This window comes from Geotrypetes seraphini, chromosome 2 (assembly GCF_902459505.1).
Source record: "Geotrypetes seraphini chromosome 2, aGeoSer1.1, whole genome shotgun sequence".
Lineage (NCBI taxonomy): Eukaryota > Metazoa > Chordata > Amphibia > Gymnophiona > Dermophiidae > Geotrypetes > Geotrypetes seraphini.
In genome coordinates, this window is record NC_047085.1 from 248,525,167 (window position 1) to 248,550,654 (window position 25,488).

General features: G+C 43.3%; 1 protein-coding gene across 3 annotated transcripts in view; it reads left to right on the forward strand.

Moving 5' to 3' along the window:
• LOC117353647 (serpin B4-like) overlaps window positions 1-21,553 on the forward strand; it is an 86,670-nt gene extending 65,117 nt beyond the window's left edge. For 2 of the 3 annotated variants that reach the window (XM_033929825.1, XM_033929826.1), the window contains exons 7-8: window positions 8,249-8,416; window positions 20,531-21,553. In XM_033929825.1, the coding sequence (XP_033785716.1) occupies window positions 8,249-8,416; window positions 20,531-20,926 (564 nt within the window). In that variant the 3' untranslated portion in view covers window positions 20,927-21,553. The remainder of the gene's footprint in view (window positions 1-8,248; window positions 8,417-20,530) is intronic. The other variant, XM_033929824.1, reaches the window with a different exon arrangement.
• The last annotated feature ends 3,935 nt before the right edge of the window (window positions 21,554-25,488 follow it).

Genomic DNA, 25,488 nt, shown 5'->3' on the forward strand with positions numbered 1-25,488 from the left:
GCCTATGCTGGATGGAAGTGCAGATGGGAGAGATAAGGGAGCAAATGCAGGAAGGAAATGGGAGGAGAGAAAGAGGGGAGCAGACGCTGGATGGAAGTGGACAGAGAGAGGAGAAGGTACTAGATGGGAGGGTTGGAGAAAGAGGGTACATAATGGAAGGAGGGGATAAATAAAAGGAGGGCACATGATGGGGAGAAAAAGATTGAGTTAGGGAAACACTGGAGGGGTGAGGGAAAGAGGTGGCAAGTTTTAGGTAGACAGTAGAAAAGGACATTGATGAGAGGGTAGTAAGAACGTAATCTAGACAGATGCAGAAAATAAATTGAAAAGGAAAATGAGGGAAAAAAGGGAAACGGATTGCAGAGGAGAGGTGTGGGAGAGGGAAGGAGAGGAGAGAGATGCCAGACCAATGGGGGTGAAAGGAGAGATGGAAGGGGGAGGCATACAGTTTCTGGAAGGGGCATAGAAGGAGAGAAGATGCCATATAGGGGAAGAGAGACAGCACACAGTGGATGGAAGGAAGAGAATTACAAAAAGATGAGGAAAGCAGAAACCACAGAAGTCAAAGGTAGAAAAAATTTTTATATTTATTTATTGCCTTAGGAGACATGTGTCACTGTTTCTGTGGTGCACTGTATGCAGAGTCCAGCTTCTTACTGGTTCAATTTAACCTTTATCTATGTATTTCTATTTTATCCCCCCTTTTACAAAACTGTGGAGCGTTTTTTAGCACCAGCCGTGGTGGTAGCAGTTCTGATGCTCAGAATTCTATGAGCGTCAGAGCTGTTACCACCATGGCTAAAATCCACACTACAGTTTTGTAAAGGGGAGAGGGGTTAGTTTGTGATGACATATTCCATACTAGGCGAAGGTGTTTTCTGTGTTCTGTGTGTTTGAAAGACATGGTTTTTTGTTAGAATTGACTGCAGGATTGATTTGTACTAGTCTGGCTTGTTTAGTTTTACAATGGGTATATTGATGTTGTACTGCTTGCTGCATATGTAAGATGCTGCCTTTTCCTAGGTACTCATGTGTGACTTGTGGCTTGTTACTAAAAATCATGTTTTTCTTACAGATGGGGGGGTGTCAAAAAATGATGGTCCCCAAGTGTCACATATGCTAGGTACACCACTGGAAAAAAGCTAATCGAGCATAGCCACTGCAGCTAAGCTGCCACGATCAGGGCAGGATTAATTCATCAAGGGCCCCTAGGCACACAAGTTCCCCTCTTCCATTCAATGTCTTCCCCCCACTTCCATTCAGTGTCTGTGCCCCTTTCTCACCTCCCCCCCCCACACACACACACACAATTCCATTCACCATCTGTGCCCCTCTCTCACCCCCACACTTCCATTCAGCATCTGTGCCCCTCACTCAGCCCCCATACACACACACACTTCCATTCAGTGTCTGTGCCACTCTCTCACTTACCCCCCACCCCCTTCCATTCAGCGTCTGTCCTCCTAAACCTAAAGCACCTCTTCCTGTTATTGGGCCATCTCCCTCCTTTCCCCTCACCTTCGCCGAAGCTTTCTAAAAGCAAAGTTTTCTCCTGGACCTGCCCTGAGAAGGGGAAGCCATTGTCATTAGTAGTGGTGGGGAGCATGGGGAGGAGGTCAGAACTATACGAATATCCCTGGCCCACTCCACCTCTCTCCTCCCAGCGTCGGCTCAGGCTCTGTCCACCTGGTGCTGCGGAGACCGGTATAATTGCTAGCGATAGGAAGTGAGCGACTTCCGGACCAAACTCCAACCCTCTCCCCGGCCATCACCACTGTGGAAAGCAAAGTCCCGGACCACACTCCAGCAAACTGAATAGGAACTATCCCGCTGTCTACATTTCCAGGAACGTCACGTTGAAGGGGGTGGACTGGCAGATGCATGGAGTTGCTGCAAGGTCCCACGATGACTGCATCTGCTGGCTCTGCTCAGGGAAGAAGTGATGTCAGAGGGGATGGTTGGCAGACGCAGTCATCGCGGGACCTTGCTGCAACTCCTTGCATCTGCCGGTACACCCCCTCTGATGTCACTTATTCTGGTTTGTTGATGTCGATGCCGGGGGGAGGGCGGTGTTGTTGATCTCCCGGGGGGGAGGCCAACGCTGCCAATCTTTCCAGGGGGGGCCCCAGCGCTGTCTTCTTCCTGGGTACAGTGTCCAAAAATGATGTTTATTATCTCATATAGAACCAAACATGGTACCATGTTTCAGCATCTTGAAAATACGCACCACTGAATCACTCTCTACCTTTATATATACTTGACTCCCTATTGTCCAACGTGAGCCCTTAGATCCTTAGACCAAAATCACTTCGTTATTCCCTCTTACCGTGAAATTATCTCAGATACGGGGAGACAAGATGGCATCGTAGTGGTAGGACGCTCTGAGTTTCCCTTCTGCCAGAGGAGATTTTTTTTTTCCTGCTTTACAGCTCATTCTGAGCAATAATTTGCTATGCCAAAGAGATGAGGTAGAGTAGCTGCTTCAGCCCGACAGCCCGAACCTACCTTAACACAGCAGGGAGTACTCATGGGCTTCTTCACATCCTCACCCTGAGGTGCTCCTGCTGAGCCAGACACGAAGGAAGCATCGGCTCTAGGAAGCGAAATCTCGCTCAGTCCCGCGGGACCAGCACCTTTACAATGTATGTCTGGGAATCTTTCCTCTTGCTCAGGCTTAAACTTTAAGGTTGAAAAAATTTGAAGAGGACTTGAACACCCAGGGAGAAAAAATTAGTTCCTTAGAACAGTCGGTGCAGGGAGTAAAATCTACTTGTGGAACTATAGTCCAGGACAAACTACTATTGTTGAGAAAAATAGAAAATTTGGAGAATTATACCAAACAATTGAATTTAAGATTATTAAACTTCCCTAAGACACTGACTATGACACCTAAGGAAACTTTTCACAAGTTTTTGAAAGAAGTTTTTAAATATCCCGATGGTGGACTTCCTCCTCTACATAAAGTATATTTTCTGCCAGTTTCTCAAAAAAAGCCTTCCTCTTCTGATTCTGAAGCTTTGCCTCCAGCAACGTCTGAAAGTCCTTTGGATATTTCAAATATATTAGAGAATTCTCAAGAGGAAGTTATTATGTGTTCAACACATCTTGTAACATTTGTATTTCATCAGGACAAAAAGATGCACTTCTTCACCTTTTTTCTGGATTGAAAGAAGTTCTTTTTCTGAATAGTAAAATTTTGATGTTTTCAGATGTTTCAAGAACTACATAGAATTCCTTATCACATAACCTGAGCCTAGATGCTAGTCTAGATAGTTATGACTATTTCAACCTTCATCAAACAACTACACCGGCTATCCATCCCATCAGAAATAAAATTCAAAACATCATAAGGACGTAAGAACATAAGAATTGCCGCTGCTGGGTCAGACCAGCGGTCCATCGTGCCCAGCAGTCCCCTCTCGCGGCAGCCCTTAGGTCAAAGACCAGTGCCCTGAGACTAGCCTTACCTGCGTACGTTCTGGTTCAGCAGGAACTTGTCTAACTTTGTCTTGAATCCCTGGAGGGTGTTTTCCCCTATAACAGCCTCCAGAAGAGCATTCCAGTTTTCTACCACTCTCTGGGTGAAGAAGAACTTCCTTATGTTTGTACGGAATCTATCCCCTTTTAACTTTAGAGAGTGTCCTTCGTTCTCCCTACCTTGGAGAGGGTGAACAACCTGCCTTTATCTAATAAGTCTATTCCCTTCATTATCATGCATCATTCATCGCATCCTCCATGGAAATTCAGCGGCTCCTTTTATCCAACTATTCTCAACGGCATGGTCTGCCTCTCGTAGAACCCTGAACAGGATACAATTAAATCTTCCAACCACAAAAAATCTCAAATACAAATGTATATTTCACTCTATGATAACCTTCCTGGGAGTGAAAACTTGGAATGACCTGGCAGAAACTATCAGAACAGAGCCTAGTTATACCATGTTCCGGAAGAAACTAAAAACCCTTCTCTTTGACACCTGAACATTAATTGAATCTCTGTCTATATCCTTCCCGCTTGTTAGTCTCATTCCCCTTCTCCTCCCCTTCCCCTCCTTCCTTTCCTGCTCTGCCCTCTTTTTACCTTCTTCTTTCTGTAAGTCGCCTTGAGCCTGCATATTATATGCGTGACACACAAATAGAAGATTAGATTAGATTTTTTTTTTTAATAAATCTTTATTCGTTTTTGAAAAATTACACAATAATCCATCAGAAATATATTAATTAATCACCAAATACATAAATATAAAAGAACCTCAAGACCTATTTTTTTATGATGAGGCTTTATTTTTAATAACATATTAGTTGTCTGCCTGGGGGATATATTTTGGACAGTTAACCAGAGAACACCAACTTAACATGGGCCAATTCCATATTATTCCCCTTTGTCTTTTTCCCATCATTTATGTCTTCATTTTTTAAAGTTGAATTTGAAGTTAGGCTTTTGTTTAGAAAATTCTGTTATTTTAAGACTTTTTGATCTGAGTCTTTGTAAACCACTGTCTCCTTGTTTATAAGAGTAGTACAGTATATCAAATACAATGAATAAATAAATATGATAGCAATCAAATTTTCTTACTTTTTATGCTATTGTATCTCAGAATATGTACATATCATGTACTTATATGTATATAAATCTTCATAGCACTGTGTTTCATAAAATAACACAGATAAACAATGAAGCTTTCATTTCATAGTAAAGGCCTAGATGCGTGAACAAGGTTGTTGGGGTTTTTTTTTTTTGAAATCTTAAGTAACCTCTAAATTTTTGTGAACCACACTAAATCCTTAAACAAGGCTAGAGCACAAGACGAAAAATCCAAACTGGATCTAATGGAGAGATTTTTTGAGGATCTCAAGCGCTCACAGCTAAAAGCCCGATGTATCTTACAAGCTGATAACCATAGAGTGAGCTATCATCGGTCCTTTTAAATTCTCCAATTTACTTTATTATTTATCAAAAACATTCTTTTTGTTCTTTTATTCTTGTTTTAATTCTTTTTTTGAAAAAACTTATTATTTATTAATTATTCTGATTTTCGGTTAACAGCCGGTACTCCTATATTCCACTGTATAAGTCATAGAGTACTTAGCTTGATGACATGATGACGACGGAAGGTCTCCGTTTCGCTCTTACAAATTTTAGAAGAGCTTCATCAGGGAAAGTGCAAACAGTAGCACTATAAAATAAAACAGAATAATATTTAAAACTTAGTTAATATAATAAATAATTTATAGTGTTAAATGCTTGTATTAATGAACGCTCTATGGCGATACTTCTGGTTATACTAATAAACATTCAGCCAAATCTGAACACTTTTCTAATAGTTTAGAAGTAAGATTTATAGCAACTACTTTCATAGAAATGCCAAATATATCAGACTTGCGAAAACTAAGGAAGTATTACATTTTCTACGTCAGTTGTTAAACTTTAAGCTAAACTTCTTTGTTGTTGTTAACCTATAGCAGCCAGTCGGACTACGCATTTTAAACATACCTATTTATCTCGGCAACAGTTCTAACAAATGAAAGACTCCATGGTACAGAGGCACAACGTGCCCGACTTATCTCTCGCCGTCTTCAGAAAATCTACCTGGCTTCGAGGGTTAAATATGAAGGCGTCTGATGTCACATCCGGAATAGAATACTCTATTCAAATTCAGAGCCATTTAGACATTGGAGCTGATGTCATATCCGGAATTTAACCCTTAGTTTTAATTCAATGTTATTCTTAGTGACGCTTACCTATTAGATAAAAACCTGCCAATTAATGGCTATGTTTAGGCCAGATGGTTGCAGGCTATGAAGGCGATCTATCCACCTTTGTTCTAATCGTAACAATTTTTTCCCCCTATCCCCACCTCTTATAGATGCCGGTACCAAGTCAATGATAATACATTTTAATTCTTTAAAGACATGGTGATATTCTAAGCAGTGTGCTACGAGCGGAGCCTCTTTTCTTTTAAGTTTTAAACAAGACTTGTGTTCTGCCATACGTATATTGAACTGCCTGGTAGTCTTACCTACATAGATTTTTTGGCAAGGACATATGATTAAATAAACCACATGGTCAGATCTACAGGTAGTAACATGTTTTAACTCATATTTTCTATGGTCCAGAGGGTTCACGAAAACTGCACCCTGGATGTTTAAAGGGCAGACTTGACACTTCCCACAGCTCGAGTGTAACCCAACGGTTCTACTAAGATCTTTTTGTACTGAATCGGGTTGCAATCTCAGATATTCTTTTAAGTTCCGTGACCTCGAGTATGTTAGTCGTAACTTCGAATTTTCAAAACAGGAATTATTTTGAACTATCCTCCAGTGGTTATGAATGATATTCGCCACATGTTCGGATTCTATGTTGTAGCTAAGTACAAAAGTCTGAACTTCTTCAACATATTCTGGATAAGTACCTTCTCCCGTAGAGAAACTTTTTTGAGAATTATTCTTACTGGAAGGTTGTAATAACCATTCTTGGTGATTATATTTAGCTCTTCGGTATGATTTTCTTAAATATTTTTCTGGATACCCCTTGTGTCTTAAATTATTGGCTAATTTGTTAGCTGAAGATTTAAAATCAGCTTTGTGGGTGCAGATGCGTCTAAAACGCAAAAACTGGGCTAGTGGCAAGCTATTTTTGAGTGGAGTAGGGTGACAACTGTCATAATGTAACAAGCTGGTAGTGTCGGTGGGTTTAAAGTTTGGTTTCAAAATGATTATCACTAACACTCACCCACGTATCCAAAAAGTTGATACCTTCCGTGGATTGATTTCTGGTGAATTGAATATTGGTATCATTGGTATTTAACCATTCTGTAAACTCTAGTAGCTGGTTAATAGAGCCCTGCCAGATCATGAAAACATCATCGATGTATCTTTTCCAACCCAGTATATAATGACTCCACTGGTGAGATGCCAGATACGTTTCCTCATACTGCTTCATGTATAGACATGCTATAGATGGAGCGCAAGTAGCGCCCATGGCTACCCCTTTTGTTTGTAAGTACAGATCTTTGCCATCTGTAAAAAAATTTTTTGTTAATGCCAATTTTAATAATGACATAATAAAAGCAGTGGGGCTTTGATGAGGGCGGCATCTAGATTGAAGCGCCTTATGTGCAATTTCTAAACATTTATCCTGAGGTAATGATGTATAGAGCGATACTATATCCAAAGTCACCAGGGTTATAGATTTATTAACTAGCTCAAAAGTTTGTAGCCATAACAGAAACTGAGATGTGTCTTTAATGTAAGAATTACCTGTCATTACAATAGGTTTCAAAAAGTAATCAGCATATGTGGAAAGAGGCTCGAGAATAGAATTAATCGAAGAGATGATTGGTCTTCCAGGAGGTTTATCTAATCTTTTATGTATTTTCGGAAGTAAGTATATCCATGGGATAGTACTATGTTCTCTGTTTAGAAATTGAAATTCTCTTTTTGTCACATATCCTTCATCGAACCCTTCTTGGGTTAAGGCCAGAATTGTAGCTTTCAATTGTGGAGTCGGATCTGTATCCAACAGAGCATAGGTGGTACTATCTGACAGTTGTTTAGTCAATTTATTTCGATAGTCCGTCATATTCCAGATGACTGTTCCTCCGCCTTTGTCTGCTCTACTAATCACTATAGAATGATCTTGTTGTAATTTAAGTAGAGCATAATGTTCATCTTTAGTCAAATTATGAGTTTCAATTTTTTTATATCGTAATTTAGCTACGTCTTGTAGTACCAGTTGTTTGAAAGTATATAAGAGAGGGTCCAGGGGGCCAGGAGGGCACCAGGTAGATTTCTTCGTCACTATCGATCTGTCACATTGAGGTTCTTTATCATAAAAGAATTTTTTTAAAGATAAAGATCTTATAAATCTTTCCAAGTCAACTTGGAATTGAAAATAATCAAACGGGGCTGTAGGAACAAAAGCTAGCCCCTTAGACAGAACTTTTTCCTCTTCCTGAGTCAATACACGATCAGAGATGTTAATAATAGTTGAATCTGATGTCCTTTGATTTAATAATTGTTGCGGTTGTTCCTGCGACCTCTGCTTCTGCTTGTAAGATACATCGGGCTTTTAGCTGTGAGCGCTTGAGATCCTCAAAAAATCTCTCCATTAGATCCAGTTTGGATTTTTCGTCTTGTGCTCTAGCCTTGTTTAAGGATTTAGTGTGGGTTTTTTTTTTATACATCCTAGAATAACTGAATAAAAAAAAAATTAACAATGTTATTTTTTTTTTCTGCGTGTTTTAAAGAGAGAGAGCAAGCTGGTGAAAATGATGTATCAGAATGGTAAATTTAAAGTGGCCTCCATACCCGAGATGCACATGAAGATCCTTGAACTCTTTTATTGTGAGAAGAAATTAAGCATGGTTATACTACTTCCAGATGAACTTGCTGATGATTCCACTGGCTTGGAAAAGGTAACAATTTTTTTAATTTTGTGTATTGTATAATGACCAAAAGTAACAGCGGGATCTGGATAGTCCCAACTGTCGCCCCACACCCCACACCTCTTCCTCTTGCCCACACCAACTAATAATACAGCACACTCAATTATGGTACATAGCCGCAGCTCTATTTATTGATCAACCATGCCAAATAAATTAACATTGCATATATTAACGTCCATTATCAATTTAACATCAATTAACAACATCAGCAAGCTCCTCCTGAGCTACCCAGTGTACGCAGCAACATATTGCCCCCGACCCCGCCACAAACAGCAAGTGTCTGAGGTGGTGGCATGACCTCATGCCCCCCTTTAACCGGGTCACCTGATCCCAAGGCACGGCTCCCAGCCTGCCCACCGCTCATCGCCGGATGAGCCCCTGCATAGAAACATAGAAAATGACGGCAGAAAAGGGCCACGGCCCATCTAGTCTGCCCACACTAATGGCCCACCCCTAACTACCTCCATGAAGAGATCCCACATGCCAATCCCATCTTTTCTTAAAATCTGACACGCTGCTGGTCTCAATTACCTGTTGTGGAAGATTATTCCAGCAGTCAACCACCCTTTCGGTGAAGAAATATTTTCTGGTGTCGCCATGAAATTTCCCACCCCTGATTTTCAACGGATGCCCTCTTGTTGCCGTGGGTCCTTTAAGGAAAAAGAGATCCTCTTCCACCTTGATACGGCTCGTGACATATTTGAACTTCTCGATCATGTCTCCTCTCTCTCTGCGTTCCTCGAGTGAGTACAGCTGCAACTTACCCAGTCGTTCCTCATACGGGAGATCCTTGAATCCTGAGACCATCCTGGTGGCCATTCGCTGAACCAACTCAACTCTCCGCACATCTTTTTGATAATGCGGCCTCCAGAATTGTACACAGTATTCCAGATGGGGTCTCACCATGGATCTGTACAACGGCATTATAACCTCGGGCTTACGGCTGACGAAACTTCTACGGATACAGCCCATGATTTGTCTAGCCCTGGATGAAGCTTTCTCCACTTGATTGGCAGTCTTCATGTCTTTGCTAATAATCACCCCCAAGTCACATTCTGCTACAGTCCTTGCTAGGATCTCACTATTTAGGGTGTAAGTCCTGCATGGATATTTGCCGCCAAGGTACATGACCTTACATTTTTTGGCATTGAAACTTAGTTGCCAAGTCTTTTACCAATGCTCCAGCAGGAGTAGGTCCTGCGTCATACTGTCGGGCATTGAGCTTTTGTCGGGCACTCTGCTTTCATCTGTTGTGCGGTTGCCTACTATGTTGCATAGTTTGGCATCATCGGCGAATAATGTAATTTTACCTCGAAGCCCCTCAGCCAAATCTCTTATGAAGAGGTTAAATAGCTCTCAGTAGCTCGGGAGACCCGCCCTCCCGAGCTACCCTATAGCCACCCAAACATGGGTGGGTAGGTGGGGAAAAAATCCACCCTGGAGGACCCCGCAAAGGAACCGAGTCCTCCAAGGTCCCGGCTTTATAACATCCCTCCATGCCATCACTTAGTCCCCAGACTAATCCCATCGCAGCCTTTCGGCGCGAATAACTCCTGCCCTACTCTATTCTAACGTTACCTAACAACACTCTCCCCCCCAACTTGTCTCAACAGGCGACACACATGCCTCCCAGAACCCGTGTTACTTTACGCCCGTCAAGACAAGCTCTTGGGCTACACATTAACTAATTAAGGATTGGTGGAGAGGCCTAGTTGTTAAAACGGCTGCCTCAGGCCCCTATGTATAATGCTCCAATGCCAGGGTAAAAAAATACCATGGCGAGAGCAATTTTTCCGCAGTGGGTGATGCTCTGCATGAAGAGCCTGCAAATTATATGCCTGCTATCAGTGGCGTAGCGGGGGTGAGTGACATCCGGGGCAGTGGCGCCCCTCCCCCTGCCTCACGTATGCCTCCCTTTCCCATACCTTTTTCTCTTCGGCACGAGCAACCACAAACTTGCTGCTCAAATTGGCTCCGTCACTCTCTCTGACATCACTTCCTAGGTGCAAGTCCCGGAAGTGATGTCAGAGAGAGCGCCGAAGCCAACGTGAGCAGCAAGTTTGTGACTGCTCATGCCAAAGATAAATAGGTACGGGAGAAAAGGAAGGGGGTGGTGGAAAGCAGGAGGGGTACCACATCTGGTGCGGACCACGCCCCCCACCCCCCTACTATACCACTGCATGCTATTTACACAGAGCACAACTGGTCAAAGGGGGGAGGAACTGTGCCTGGCGCCTGCACAAGAGTTTTTCTTCTGTCTGCCACCGCTGCTCTCTCAGCCAGCTGAGCTGATCGTGACAGGGAAATCCCCAATCAACTGAGCCGGAGTTTTGCCAGCTGAGCTGATTGGGGATTCCCCTATTGCGATCAGCTGAGCCCGCAGGAGAGCAGCAACAGACAAAGCGGGTAGGAGAGCCCCAACACAAGTAACAATCGGCAGGAGAGATGCTCACTCCCTCCTGCCTGAGTGCTACTTCCCAGACTCTATATAAGGCGCACAAAATTCTGAGCACAAATTTGTATGTGTGCATAATTTAATTTAATAACAAGCCAATTATCAACTATTTTTGAGCATGATCAATTATTGGCACGAATTGGCAATAATTACAATTTGCACACATATCTTGTTAGGTATGTTCTATAAAAAGGTACTGTACATGTAAATTCTAGTACGAGGATCCCACAAAACAGGCTTGGCCAAGGGTAGATTGTGGGCATTCTAACGTTTTGAGCATACTATTACAGAATACACCCAATCCACACTTAATTTAGGTTTGGGGATTTATAATAGGTTTCAACTGATGCAATATTAGTGCTTAGTCCTATTCTATAAATAGCACCCAACTCAGAGTGTCATTGATAGAAAAGCCCTTAGGCCCCAATCCTATAAGAGGCACTGGGGAATGAAGTATATAGTGCATGTCATCTTAGGCACACCCTATCTAGTCCAGGGTTTTCTTGGCCTAAATACTGGCACCTAAGCTAGATGCTTACCGATGCCTAAGTCCAAACAGGTACCTATATGCAAAACAAACTCACAATACGCCCATGATCCGCCTCCTAATCACACCTATTTTCTGGGAGGCACCTTAAACTACCTACTCAGTTAGACGCCAGCCATCCAGTTAATTTTAGTTTAAAACAATTAGGAGGTGCTAATTGCATGTTATCAGCGTCAATTAAGCTTTTTAAATAAGTAGGCACCTAGACTGCCTAGGTGCACCAATCTAGGCACCTTACTTTAGGCATGTTTTAAAGATTCTGGGTCTTAGTGCACATTTTTGTGGTGCTTTGGTGCTATATAAAGAATTTGGTCCTAGGCAAATAAATTAGGTTCATAAATCAAGGTAATTGAATGGTAGGTCTAAATTTGTAAGCCTAACTTAAACTCCTAATTAAGATATGTTTTCAGCTGAAAATTTAAGGGTCCTTTTATTAAGCTGTGGTAAGAAGTGGCCTTAGTATGCCCTTACACCAGTGTTTCCCATGTGCTAAGTACATTTTTATTTCAGCCTTAAAAATGTTACTACTACTGATTTCTATTATGCTCCTAGGTATATGCAGCACTGTACACATTGTATGCAGTTACTTTCTCTGTCCCTAGTAGACTCACAATCTAATGCTGGCTTTTACAAAGCTGCGGTATAGGTTTCTACAGCAGGTCAGCGTAGGAAATGCTCCATCATTCACAGAATGTGTAGGGCTTCCTATGCGCAGACTTCCTCCCTGCCCAACACAGCTTTTCAAAACCTGGACAAAGTGCTGGGTTTTGAAAAACCGTCCGGACCCCCGGACATGTCCTCAAAAGGAAGACATGTCCGGGGATATCCGGATGTCTGGTAACCCTACCTATAAGCATTGGAGCATTTACCTCACCGGCCTGTGGTAGAAACCTCTACTGTAGCTTTGTAAAAGGGGGGGGCTAAGTTTTTTTGTACCTAAGGCAATGAAGGTTAGGTCATAGGCGTTGAAAAATTGGCAATCAGAAGTATGGCTCTTCCAACTCCCCCACCTACCACCTCCCCGTCACTGTAATTTTAAATCTTTGGGCTGCTGGCAGCACAAGAAGCGAGGCTCCCACTGTCAGCCTGCCCCGGAAGTGTTCTTTCTGCAGTACTTCCTCTTTCCGTGTAGGCAGGACGCTGCAGAAAGAACACTTCCAGGGCCAGTTGACAGCGGGAGGCTTGCTTCATTGTGCCACCAGTTGCCTGAAACTTTTAAATTACAGTAGTGGGAAGGTGGCAGGTGGGGGAGTGGGGAACAGGGGAGAGATTGTACAACAGGTTCCAGCTTGGGGGTGGGTTGGGATGGGAATGACACATGCTGCATGGGCTGCGGAGGGGGGGGGAAGGAAAGCAAGAAGGACAGATATTGCATGGACTGGAAGGGGTTTGGGAAGGCAGGGAAGGATAGATGCTGCATGGGCTGGGGGTTAGGAAGGGACGGAAAGAGAGAATGCATGGGTGTGGTGATGGGAAGGGAGGGAAAGAGATGCTGCTGGTAGATGAGGAAAGAGAAAAGTGAATTGTTGGACATAGGCAAGTGGAGTGGGAGGAAAAGTGAGATGGTATACATGGGGAAAGGAAGAAAGAGGGAAATTATTGGGCATGGTGGTCGGAGGAGGGAGAAATGTTACACTGGGGGGAGGAGAGACGACTCAAAGAAGGGAGAGATGTCAGATTCCAGAGAAGGGTAATGGAAGGAGGGAAGAAAGAGATATCAGACCATTGGAATGGGCAGGAGAGATGCCAAACCAGGGAAGGAGAAAAGAGAGATGCCAGACTGTGAAAAGGAGAGGAGAGAAAGAGAGAGAAATGTTAGACTGCAGGAAGAGGGAAGAAGGAGAGAGAGATGCCAGATCATGGGAGAAGAGAGAGATTCCAGGCTATGAGAAGGAGATGAGAAAGATGCCAGACCATATGAGGGGGAAGGGGGAAGACAGAGATGTCTGACCAGGGGAGAGGGATGAGATAGTGCATAGGGATGGAGGGGAAGAGGAGACAGAGGGAGGAGATGGTGCACAGCAATGGGTGCGGCAGGGAGGAGATAAGAAGAAATGCTTCTTATGAATAGATGGGAGTAGGGGAGAAGAAAGATGGAGGAGATGGTACACATGGATAGATGGGAAGAAAAGGCATGGAAAAGTAGATTTTGAGAAGAAAGCAGAAAAATGGAAGAAAGTTGAATGTTAAAAGTTAATGCTAAAAATGGATGTATGGCTGAAAGTGAAAGAGAGAAAAACAGCAAATGGATAAGGTGGCCATTGATACACAGGTAAAAGCACAGACAGAAGGAAGTACAGCCAGAGACTGGGAAAAGAAGGTTTGAAAATAGAGAGCTGCACGGGAACGGGGACGACGGGAATCCCGCGGGGATCCCGCGGGTTTCCCCTTCGGGTCACGGGGATCCCGTGGGAACGCCTCCGAGGGTTGCGGGGTTCCTGCGGGGCTGGATGTATTCAGCCGCGAGGCTCGTCTCCATACCTGCCCTGCCGCACACAGCCGAACAGAAGTCTTCCTGATGTCAGCGCTGACATCGCAGGGATGGCTTAAGCAAAGCCCTCCCTCCCTCCGACGTCAGTGCTGACATCGTGAAGACTTCCGTTCGGCTGTGTGCTGCGGCAGGGAAGGCAGGGAAAAGGCAGTGGTACAAGGCGGGGGGCGGTCCATCCTGGGTGCAGCACAGCCAGCCAGGTCCGCCGACTGACTGACAACAGGCCCGGTCCGTCAAACCTCCCTGCCCTGTAGCCACGAATTTAAATTACTTTCTTACAGTAAGGTAATTTAGATTCGCGGCTACAGGGCAGGGAGGTTTGTTGGACCGGGCCTGTTCTGTTGTCATTCGGGCGGGTAAGCGTCACAAAGGTAAGGGGCAGGGAGGGAGAAAGGGAGGAAAAGTGGAGTGGAGTGGAGAGGAAAAGGCACTTAAGGTAAAACTGAGGGGGGAGAAGGACGCTGAAAGCACTGGGGAAGACAAAGGGGTGGAGAAGGATGCTGAAAGGACATGGGGAAGACGGGGGGAGAAGGACGCTGAAAGGACATGGGGAAGACGGAGGGGAGAAGGACGCTGAAAGGACATGGGGAAGACAGAGGTGGGAGAAGGATACTGAAAGCACATGGGGAAGACAGAGGGGGAGAAGGACGCTGACAGGACATGGGGAAGATGGGGGGGAGAAGGATGCTGAAAGGAAATGGGGAAGAGAGAGTGGGGAGAAGACACTGGCAGGGAAGAAGACAGAGATGCCAGACTATGGGGGGAGCGGAGGGAAGAAGATGGGTGCCAGACCAATTTGGAAGGGGGGAGAAAGGGAGGCACAGTAACAGAGCAAATGGAAGACGCAGAGAGAAGAGAGACAGTGGATGGAAGGAATTGAATGAGAACATGAGGAAAGCAGAAACCAGACAACAAAGGTAGGAAAAAAATTCTATTTCTTTTTTTTTTTTTTTTTAGGATAAAGTAGTATATTAGTTGTGTTGATAAAAATTTATAAACATTAGAGGCTCTGGTAGAAACCCATTTACAAAGTATGTATTCTTCCCAATTAATATTTCCAAATTAACAAAGTTTTTTTGCTTATTTGTAAATGGGTTCTACCAGAGCCTTTAATTCAGTAGCATAATTAAATGAATTAACTATTTCTGTAGTTTATAAGGACGGGTGGGGACGGAGGGGATTCCTCGCGGGGACGGGTGGGGACGGAGGGGATTCCTCGCGGGGATGGGTGGGGACGGGTGGGACTTTGGTGGGGACAGGTGGGACTTCTGTCCCTGCGCAACTCTCTATTTGAAAACCAAAATCACCAGACAACAAAGGTAGGAGAGAAGAAAGATACCAGACCATAGAAAGGGGGAAGGGGGAAGACAGAGATGTCTGACTACAGGAGAGGGAGAGAAAGGGATGAAATGAGATTGTGGTATACATGAGGAAGAGGGAGAATGATTGGACATGATAGTGATGGAGAGGAGGGAGGGAGAAATGTTACACTGGGATGGAGGAGAGATGACTCAAAGAAGGAAGATATGTCAGATTCCAGAAAAGAGTGATGCAAGGAAAGAAGGAAGAGATGTCAGATCACTGGAATGTGAAGGAGAGAGAAATTCCAGACCATGGAATAGAAGGGAAGGAGGGGACAGAGAGAGATACCAGACTGCAGGAAGGAGAGATGCCAAACTGCAGAAAGGAGAAGAGAGAGAGAGATGTTAGACCTTGGGAAAAGGGAGGGAAGGAGAGAGAGGTGCCAGACAATGGGAGAGGAGAGAGATTCCAGGATTTGGGAAGGAGAGGAGAAAGATGCCAGACCATATGAGGGGGAAGGGGGAAGACAGAGATGTCTGACCATAGGAGAGGGATGAGATGGTGCATAGGGATAGAGGGGAAGGAGAGACAGAGGGAGGAGTTGGTGCACAGCGATGGGTGCGACAGGGAAGAGATAAGAAGAAATGCTTCTTATGGATAGATGGGAGTAAGAGAGAAGAATGAGGGAGGAGTTGGTACCCATGGATAGATGGGAAGGGAAGACATGGAAAAGTAGATAGATTTTGGGAAGGAAGTTGAATATGTAAAGTTAATGCTAAAGATATATATAGAACAAAACACAAAAAAAACCCTCTCATCAATACTGGGCAAGTTTCTCAAATAGTATCTTTATATAACATTTAAAGGCTTTTAAATATTTAAATGTGCTCATAAGCTCTTCAGCAAGGTGCCACAGCAGCGGTACAATGTCGCTAGAAAGGTGCTTGAATTTTAATCAAAACACATTGAATGGAGCAAGGATACTTGCTTCTACTGGAGTGGCAAATGTTATGGCTCTACAAAAGTTGTTTAATAGTAGACCACTTAGGTCAGTTCACGGCTCCAACACAGTCTGCGTTTTGCTATGCTACATCAGGAAGCTTTTTATATTGATTTTGTTTGCAGTGTGCAGTACCTGAGTCCTTTGGTCTACACACTTGATGTTGAAAAAAGACGCCATACATTAAATTTAGCGGCTTGAAATGAGAGGGTTCTCTCAAGGAACTTCTTATAATGACAGGATTTTATGGAAGGATATGAAAACAAGCGCACTCTATGATGTCATCAGGGACGCAGCAGAGGAAATTAGGCCAGTAGAAGAGCCGAAGCAGCGTGTTTAATGTGCCTGGGACGCTGCTGGAGCTACCAGGTTTGTTGGCTGTGTAGCGGTGGACGGGTCGGCTGGGAGGGTCAATGGAGGTATCTGGTGTGGCGGGTAGGGTCGGCGGGGGGAGGGGAGTCGTGGCCGTGTTAGTGGTGTGGCGGGTAGGGTCGGCGGCGGGGGGGTGGAGGAGGGGGAGTCGCGGTGTGTTACCTGGCCGGTCCTTCGACGCTTCTTGGCAGCCGACAGGCTCTGCATGCGCATTCCTACCTGCGGGTCCCTACAGCGCACGGAAAACGGGCGCACGCAGGTGGGAGTGCGCATGCGTGCTTAGGGCTTTATTATATTAGATTAATATATTTAAAATCCACTCTCATTTTAATCAGTGCTTTAAATATTTTATAAATAAATGTATTAACTTAGCTTTTTTAATTCGTGGTCTCTCTCTGTTAGGGACATTCTTTCGCCAACATGTTTCGCTGCAGAAAGCTTTTTCAAGGCTGGGTCCCTAGTAATCATATGCCATCGATCTTGACCACACTTGGGTTCTGCATCCCCAACTTCTATGTCATGTCAGTCTGTCCAAATTAGATTGTAAGCTCTTCTGAGCAGGGACTGCATATTTGATGTCAAAATGTATAGTGCTGTGAATACCCTTCAGCACTATAGAAGTGTTAAATAGTAGTAGTAAGAATCCTTTCCCCAATGTCCTTCATATCGGATCTTCCTTACAAAGGAAAAAATACTCACCACATCCACATATATGCCACTTAGATAAACAAACATCTTTATCATCTCTCTCCACCCCACATACTGAATTATGAACCCACTGACCTTGTTAGAAGCCTTCCAAAAGTCATTTGGAAGGTGCGGACTTCAGAATAGTACATAATCCATACTAACAAAGGGCACATCAGAATCACATACAGAGCAATAAAACCTCCATTGCCTCCACTGAGCCTCCCGTTCCCTATGCACTCTAAATATCCTTGCTCCAACCATACTCCTCCATATGCACCCAAATATCCCTCTAGGGGTCCCAGTGCCTTGCCCACCAAAACAGCACAACATACTGTCACACCCAAGATCCAACCCATTGTTATGCACCAATGTCCATCACCCCCGAAGCTGAACAGGCCCCTTGAGTTTATAGCCCAATGATCCGGCAGCAATATGTATTAAAATAGTAGCAGCCAGTGGGCACACTAATCCTCAAGCTTTACAAGTCCTACTTCATATGAGGTCCCAATTTTGGTTCCCCAGTAAGACCACCCAGAACTGTCCCTGGTGCCAATATCTGCCCCACACTGTGCAAACACAGACCATCTTACGATATACAGTACTCCCCTGATATATGTCGGGGTTCCGTTCCAGGAACCCCCGCGAATCTTGAAAAACCGCGAATATGGTTTTTCGTGGGGGAGACTGGAGAGGGCAGCGGGAGAGGCAGGAGAGAGCAGCCGGAGCACCGGCGAGTGAAGGAAATCACTCGCTATATGCTCCTACCACCTCTTCCTGCACTAAAGTCGAGTCTTACAAATCAGGAGCTCCTGATTGGTAAGGCCTGATTTTAGTGCAGGAAAAGGCGGTCGGAACATACAGCAAGTGATTTCTTTCACTCGCCGGTGCTCCGGCTGCTCTCTCCTGCCTCTCCAGCTGTCCGCTCCTGGTCGGCGGTTCACGGTTGGAAAATACCGCGAATGACCGGGACCGCGAACCACCGACGGCGAATGACCGGGGGAATACTGTACTGCCAAGCACCCAGACCCACCAAACCATAACAACCAAAACAGAACACTCCTCTCTCCATACACACCACCCAGCCTAACACCGTTCAACCTCCCACCCACACAACAGAAACCTCCCTGCTGACACCTCCCTCATAGGCACACACTCCAACCATACCCCGCTCCCCCCCCCAACACACACACACACAAAAACAAATGCCCCAAGTAAAATTTACAAGAAAAGAAAACTGCCCCACACAGGCTTACAAGTGGCCAAGTACCTAATTAAAAACACCACCAAAGGAGTCATCCTACCTGATCCCAGCAAGCAATGCTCCCCAAAGCACAGGAAGTATAAAGAAATGCAGAAAAATTAAAATGCGCAAAGGCACAGCCCGGGCCCCCCAGGATGTCTTCTGTGCATGCAGCAGCACTCAAAGCGTGCAAAGCTAGGCAGCTCCCCGCCAACAAAAAATTGTAGCACCAAAATATAAATAAATACATAAAATGTGGCCGCACTCAACAAGCCCAAAGCAAAGGAGCGAAACACTGGCATCACAAGCACTGCAAAACAGCAGCGTGCAAAGGCCCCAAAAGCCAGTAATCTACCCGCCCCACCAGCTCTCACAGCCCAAATGGCAAGACACTACACTACCCCCACCACATGGAGCCAACATCACAGCCCGCACTTTAAGGAATCCCAAGCTCCATAAAGTGTCCACTGTCGCACCTCGAATCACTCTACCACCTCTGATCACGCCGGAACACATCATTGCAGAAGAAAAAACACAGCCGGACAACACACCTGGAGGTAAAAGCCGAACCCACCCTAACTGGGCACCTTCTCATACCCTGTCGGTCCCCAATAATGATAACTAACCTACCCAGAAATTAACACCATCCCCGAACAAATAAATTAGTACTAAAAAGTTTAAATATAACCCAAACCTTATCCTTCATTGTTTTCCTCAAACTAGCTCACCCCTCACAGGTTAAGGCAGAACCCTGAACTGGACATCCCCATCTCACCTCAAACACCAATACCAAAATTTTAAAGCAATTCAAACCACCCTATATAAGTTTTGAGAATTGTGACATTAAGGAATAATTTTTTCTCAGTCATAAATTTTTCCTAGACCTACCCTATACTTCCCTGTTTCCTCACACTAACACTCCAACCCGCCATAACACCTGACCAATCACCAAACTACACCTCCCCCAATCTCCTTATTTAGCTCAACCAATCACCATTTGTTTACATCTACCTTCAACCCTTTATCTCCTCATTCCCAACAACCTGCATTCTAATTCCCTGCCCATCAGCACCAAAAACTAACCCATTTCTTACCCCTTCTTTTAAACTTTAATTACCCCTAAAAGGTAACTAGTCTCAGCTAATGTTATCTTCCACGAACTTACTCTGGTGTCTCCTATACGATGAAACCTTCTGCCCAATGTGTGGCGGCAGCCAAAAAAGCAAACAGGATGCTAGGAATTATTAAAAAAGGGATGGTTAACAAGACTAAGAATGTTATAATGCCCCTGTATCGCTCCATGGTGCAACCTTATCTGAAGTATTGCGTTCAATTCTGGTCTCCTTAGCTCAAGAAAAATATAGTGGCACTAGAAAAGGTTCAAAGAAGAGCGACCAAGATGGTAAAGGAGATGGAACTCCTCTTATATGAGGAAAGACTAAAACGGTTAGGGCTCTTCAGGTTGGAAAAGAAACAGTTGAGGGGAGATGTGATTGAAGTCTACAAAATCCTGAGTGGAGTAGAACGGGTACAAGTGGATCGATTTTTCACTCCGTCAAAAATTACAAAGACTAGGGGACACTCAATGAAGTTACAGGGAAATACTTTTAAAACTAATAGGAGAATAGTTAAGCTCTGGAACGCATTGCCTGAGGATGTAATAAGAGCGGATAGCATAACTGGTTTAAGAAAGGTTTGGACAAGTTCCTGGAGGAAAAGTTTATAGTCTGTTATTGAGAAAGACATGGGGGAAGCCACTGCTTGCCCTGTATCGGTAGCATGGAATATTGCTACTCCTTGGGTTTTGTCTAGGTGCTAGTGATCTGGATTGGCCACCGTGAGAATGGGCTACTGGGCTTGATGGACTATTGGTCTGGCCCAGTAAGGCTATTCATATGTTCTTAAATATATGGTAAAAAAAAATATCTGGACCTTCACTACTTTGTCAACATTACACTAATTTGTTTTGCTTCCTTTGCTTTTATAGATTGAGAATGGACTAACCTCCAAAAAATTAGCAGAATGGACCTCAGCACTACAGGAAACTGACGTTGATGTGTATTTTCCTACCTTCCAGCTTGAGGAGATTTATGATCTCAAATTGTATTTACAAGAAATGGGAATGAGAGATCTTTTTTCAAATAAAGCTGATTTGTCTGGTATATCCAACAAAATTGGACTGAAAGTTTCTAAGGCAGTCCATAAAACCGTCATTAAAGTCGATGAAAAAGGCACAGAAGCAGCTGCTGCCACCGGTATAACTATAGTTCCACTTAGTCTACCAATTCGCTTTCAGTTCATTGCAGACCATCCTTTCATTTTCCTAATTATAGACAACACAACTAAAGCAATCCTCTTCTATGGTAGATACTGCTCCCCTTAGAAATATATTGAATCTCTACAATACAACGGGTGGGCATGTTCAAATGTAATACAGCGGCGTACAGTCCACCAGTGAACCATGCAAATCACTTAGGCTAATAAACGAGGGGAGTGCTGAAAAGTTCTCAGCCCAACCAAGAAGAGAATGACATGGATATGGTTTCATCCAGTGGTAGGCAAACTCATTAGACAAAAGAGCCAAAGATCAGCAGTACAACGATTAAGATTTCTTTTGAGAGCCAAATTTCTTTTCAAGAACCATGTTTTTAGGAGTCGTTTCAAACTAGCTGTTAACATTCAATAAAATCAGATATCATAATAATCTTATTTATTGACAAAAAAATATTTTTTACATTAAAATATAAATATGACAAAACACATATTTAATGACACCCCGCTCGCCCACACATAGTCGAAATCGATTCGTGACAGAGCCTAGAGAATGACACGTGGAAAAAATTTGTCCCCGTCCATATGAGCTCAGTCCCCATCTCCACATACCATCTGATCCCATCCACACAAGCCTTGAATAGTTTTATACTGAACTTATTAAAGTATAAAAAGAAACAATATCCTGTACAATTGTCAATTTATAAATCAGCGTCTTCTCCCCACTCTCTTCCCTATTTCACTTCAGCATCTTCCCCCCACTCTCCACTTCTCTTTCCCATTTCCCTTCAGCGTCCTCAGTCCACTCTCTCTCTACTTCCCTTCAGTGCAAGCGCATAAAATCAAGCAAGCAATTTTATGTCATTTTTATTCTATTCATGCATAGAAATTAAAGTCTAAATAATGCCAGTCACATAACAAAACATCATTTTACAAAAATAATTTCCTGTACAGTCAAGCCTGCATGGATTACTAGATGTATTTCAGCAGCTCCCCTCCCTCCCCCTTACCTTCATGGTGATTTTCTTTTTTTTTTTGTCTTCCAGATGCCCGAGCTGGCTTTCATCAAGCCACATGTGGCTGCCAAAACTTCTCCTCTGATAAAACTTCCTGTTCCCGGTTGCTTCAGAGGAGAAGTTTCGGCAGCCACATGCGACTTGATGAAAGCCGGCTCAGGCAGCTGGAAGACAAAAAAAATAGAAAATTGCCATGAAGGTAAGGGGGAGGGAAGGAGATGCCCGATCGGTGACGTGTCATTCTCTAGCTCAGGGGTGCCTACACTTTTTGGGCTTGCAAGCTACTTTTAAAATGACCAAGTCAAAATGATCTACCAACAATAAAATTTAAAAAAACACAAAGCACACTGTACGCAGAGAAAATGTTAATTATCATTTATATTCCGCGGGTTTTCAAAGAGGTCAAGGCAGATGACTGTATGCAATGTCACATCAGTAACAAATATACAAAAATAGACAAATATACCCCCTCCCTTTTTACTAAACCACGATAGCAATTTTTAGCGCAGAGAGCTGCGCTGAATGCCCTGCGCTGCTCTCGATGCTTATAGGCTCCCTGCGCTAAAAACCACTATTGCAGTTTAGTAAAAGAGGGCCATAGTGCAAAATATAGACAGCATATATAAATTCTCAAAACAGACACATTTTGATCACTAAATTGAAAATAAAATAATTTTTCCTACCTTTGTTGTCTGGTAATTTCATGAGTCTCTGGTTGTACTTCATTCTTCTGACATTGCATCCAATATTTCTTCCCTCCTGTATGCTTCCTCTCCTCCAGACCTCATTCCCTCCCCCCAACTTTTTTTTTTCTTTCTCCCTGCTCCCTTCTTTCTTTCTCTCTACATGCCCCCTTTCTTTCTTTCTGTCTTTCTCTCTCCATGCCCCCTTTCTATCTGTCTCCCTATCTTTCTCTCTCCATGCCCCCTTTTTGTCTGTCTCCCTTCTTTCTATCTGTCTCCCTACCCCCCTTTCTTTCTTTCTTTCTGTCTCCCGTATCCCTTCTTTCTTTCTGTCTCCCTACTCCCCTTTCTTTCTTTCTCCCTGCCTTCCCCCAAGCCACCGCCATCGGGGAACAGGCCGCCATCGGGGAACAGGCCGCCATCAAGTTCTGAGCTCTCCCTGCTTCCCTTCCCTGTAAAGAAGATGCTGAAGCGCCGGGCCGACCAACCTTCCCCACCCGACGTCAATTCTAATGTCGGAGAGGATGTTCTGGGCTAGCCAGGCAGTGATTGGCTGGCCAGGAAATTCCTCTCCATTGACATTGGGTGGGGAAGGTTGGTTTTATCGTCCTTTTTACAGGGCAGGGAAGCAGGTTGGGCACCCCTGCTCTAGCTAGCAGAGCCGCGAGCCACACTCAAGTGGCTAAAGAGCCACATGCGGCTCGTGAGCCGCGGTTTGCCAACCACTGGTTTAATCAATGGTCTGAAACAATGTCAAAACATAAAATTTTGTTTCTACAGATTGGCACTTAACAAAATAAGATAACACTCTTTTCAGCTACAGTGGCAAAATAATGCTCAGAGTTTACGAAGTTCATTGGTTAGGCTGAGAATTTTTCAGTACCCCTTGTACTCCCATTACGGCTTAACCTAGATGACTGTTTTGTGTTGATTTATACTAAATATTTTAGGTGATTGGAGAGTGCATACCACACAGCTATTGGGGCCCTTTTTGTGAATGAATATGCATGCTAGTCCCCTCAAGAGTTTAGCATCATATATAAATACAGTACATACATTTGAGCACTTGTTCATGATTGACAGTAAAACTATAGGCCTCAGCCTAGCATTTTATTAAATATTACTTTTGTTGAATGATTTGTAGTCTTTAATACTTTAAGAACTTCAATAAACAATTTCTTAATCAACAGTTTGCTTTTTGTCATTGGTAACTGATGTAGTGTCTTCTTTTTAACTGATACCCTTTATAATGGAACTCTTGTCCATACAAAAACAAAGGGTCAGTCAGTTACTGTATTAATTATTTTGTATTATATAGCTATCAACGTCATCTAGACAGAACATATTTTTTTTAATATATATATATATATATATATATATATGTCGGCCCATTTATTGTACAGTGGACTAGTATAAGTAGCTCCCCCTTATTAAACTAAGCCACAGTAGAGGTTTCTACTGCAGCCCAGAGCGTTAAATGCTCCAACACTGGTCTGATGCTTATAGAATGTGATAAAACCCTCTAGTCAAGATAAAAGTCAAATTTAAAAGGATGGAGAAGTTTTGAAATATGTTAGGTCATATATCCAAGTTATAATGAGAGGCTTCAAACTTTCTTTTCAGCAAATATACATCTGCTTGTCGGAAAGGGAGAAAAAGCTCCCCTAGCTCATCAGCTCTCATATGATGTAGAAAAAACTAATTTTATATTTTATGCTAATTATTTTTTTTCATAAAATAACAAACACTTGCAGTCGATGAAGAAATAGTATGAGAATTTCATGAGGTTAGTACTTTTGTTTGACCAATATTATCAACTATCCTAAATTATTTCTTTAAATCTAAAAACTATTCCTAACCATGGCCTAATAATAAGCTCTTTGTATCTATTACTTGATGTTTATAAGTATTTAGTATTCCATAATTCATAGAATCCATAGTATTCTTCCAAACACACTCCAGTCATCTACACTTTTGTTTTAAACAAAGTGTATTATTATTAAACCATGATGACTGTTTTTCCAATAGTATAGGTAATCTTACTAATGGGGCTATGGTACCTAAAAATTCCTTGATTCTGTGATTTTAATCTTCTATCGTAATTATGGGATCATCAGACATGGAGGAGCATTCTGACAGCCAAAAACAAAATATGCAGCCCAGGGGTGATCCTTGACGATGACCTCTTGCTCTCTGACCATATCTCCCAAGTAGAATCCGCTTCATTCTACTACCTCCAGCAACTACGGAAAATCAGACGATACTTCTCGAAACCAGACTTCTCTCAGCTACTCTATGCCTTTGTCCTCTCCGTATTGACTACTGCAACGCGCTCCTAGATGGGCGCACTACAAAAAACCTCCATCAACTACAAGTACAAAATGCCACCATTTGACTCCTGAAGAATCTCCACATTTGAGCTGTCAATCACCCTGGCGTTGCGTGTTGCCCACTGGCTGCCGATTGACAAACGATGTATATTCAAAGAACTAGTAATGGCCTACAAACTTTTCTACAACATGGTACTGGCCTACATGGCTTCCAAACTTCCGCTCTACACTCCGAATCAACTGCTTCACTTGCATAAAAAAGCGATTATACGATCTATTTATCTCATATATCAGGGGCAATGGGAGACCAAGTGACTTGTAATATCAAAAAAAGGAGTGAGGAAGGGACACAATCAACCAACTATGGGAATAAACAAATTATTAAAAAGACAACACATGTAGTATGTACAAATATATATATACTAGTGTTTAAGCCCGTTACATTAACGGGTGCTAGAATATATGTCTGTTTATCTTTCTTTCTTACTTTCTGTGTCTCTCCCTGCCCCTGTCTCTCTCTTCCTTTCTTTCTGTCTTTCTCCCTCCTGCTGTCCTTCTTTCTTTTTGGTTCTCTCTCTGGCACCCTGTCTGTCTTTCTTTCTTTCTATCTCTCTCCCTGCCTGCTGTCTTTATGTGTTTCTGTCT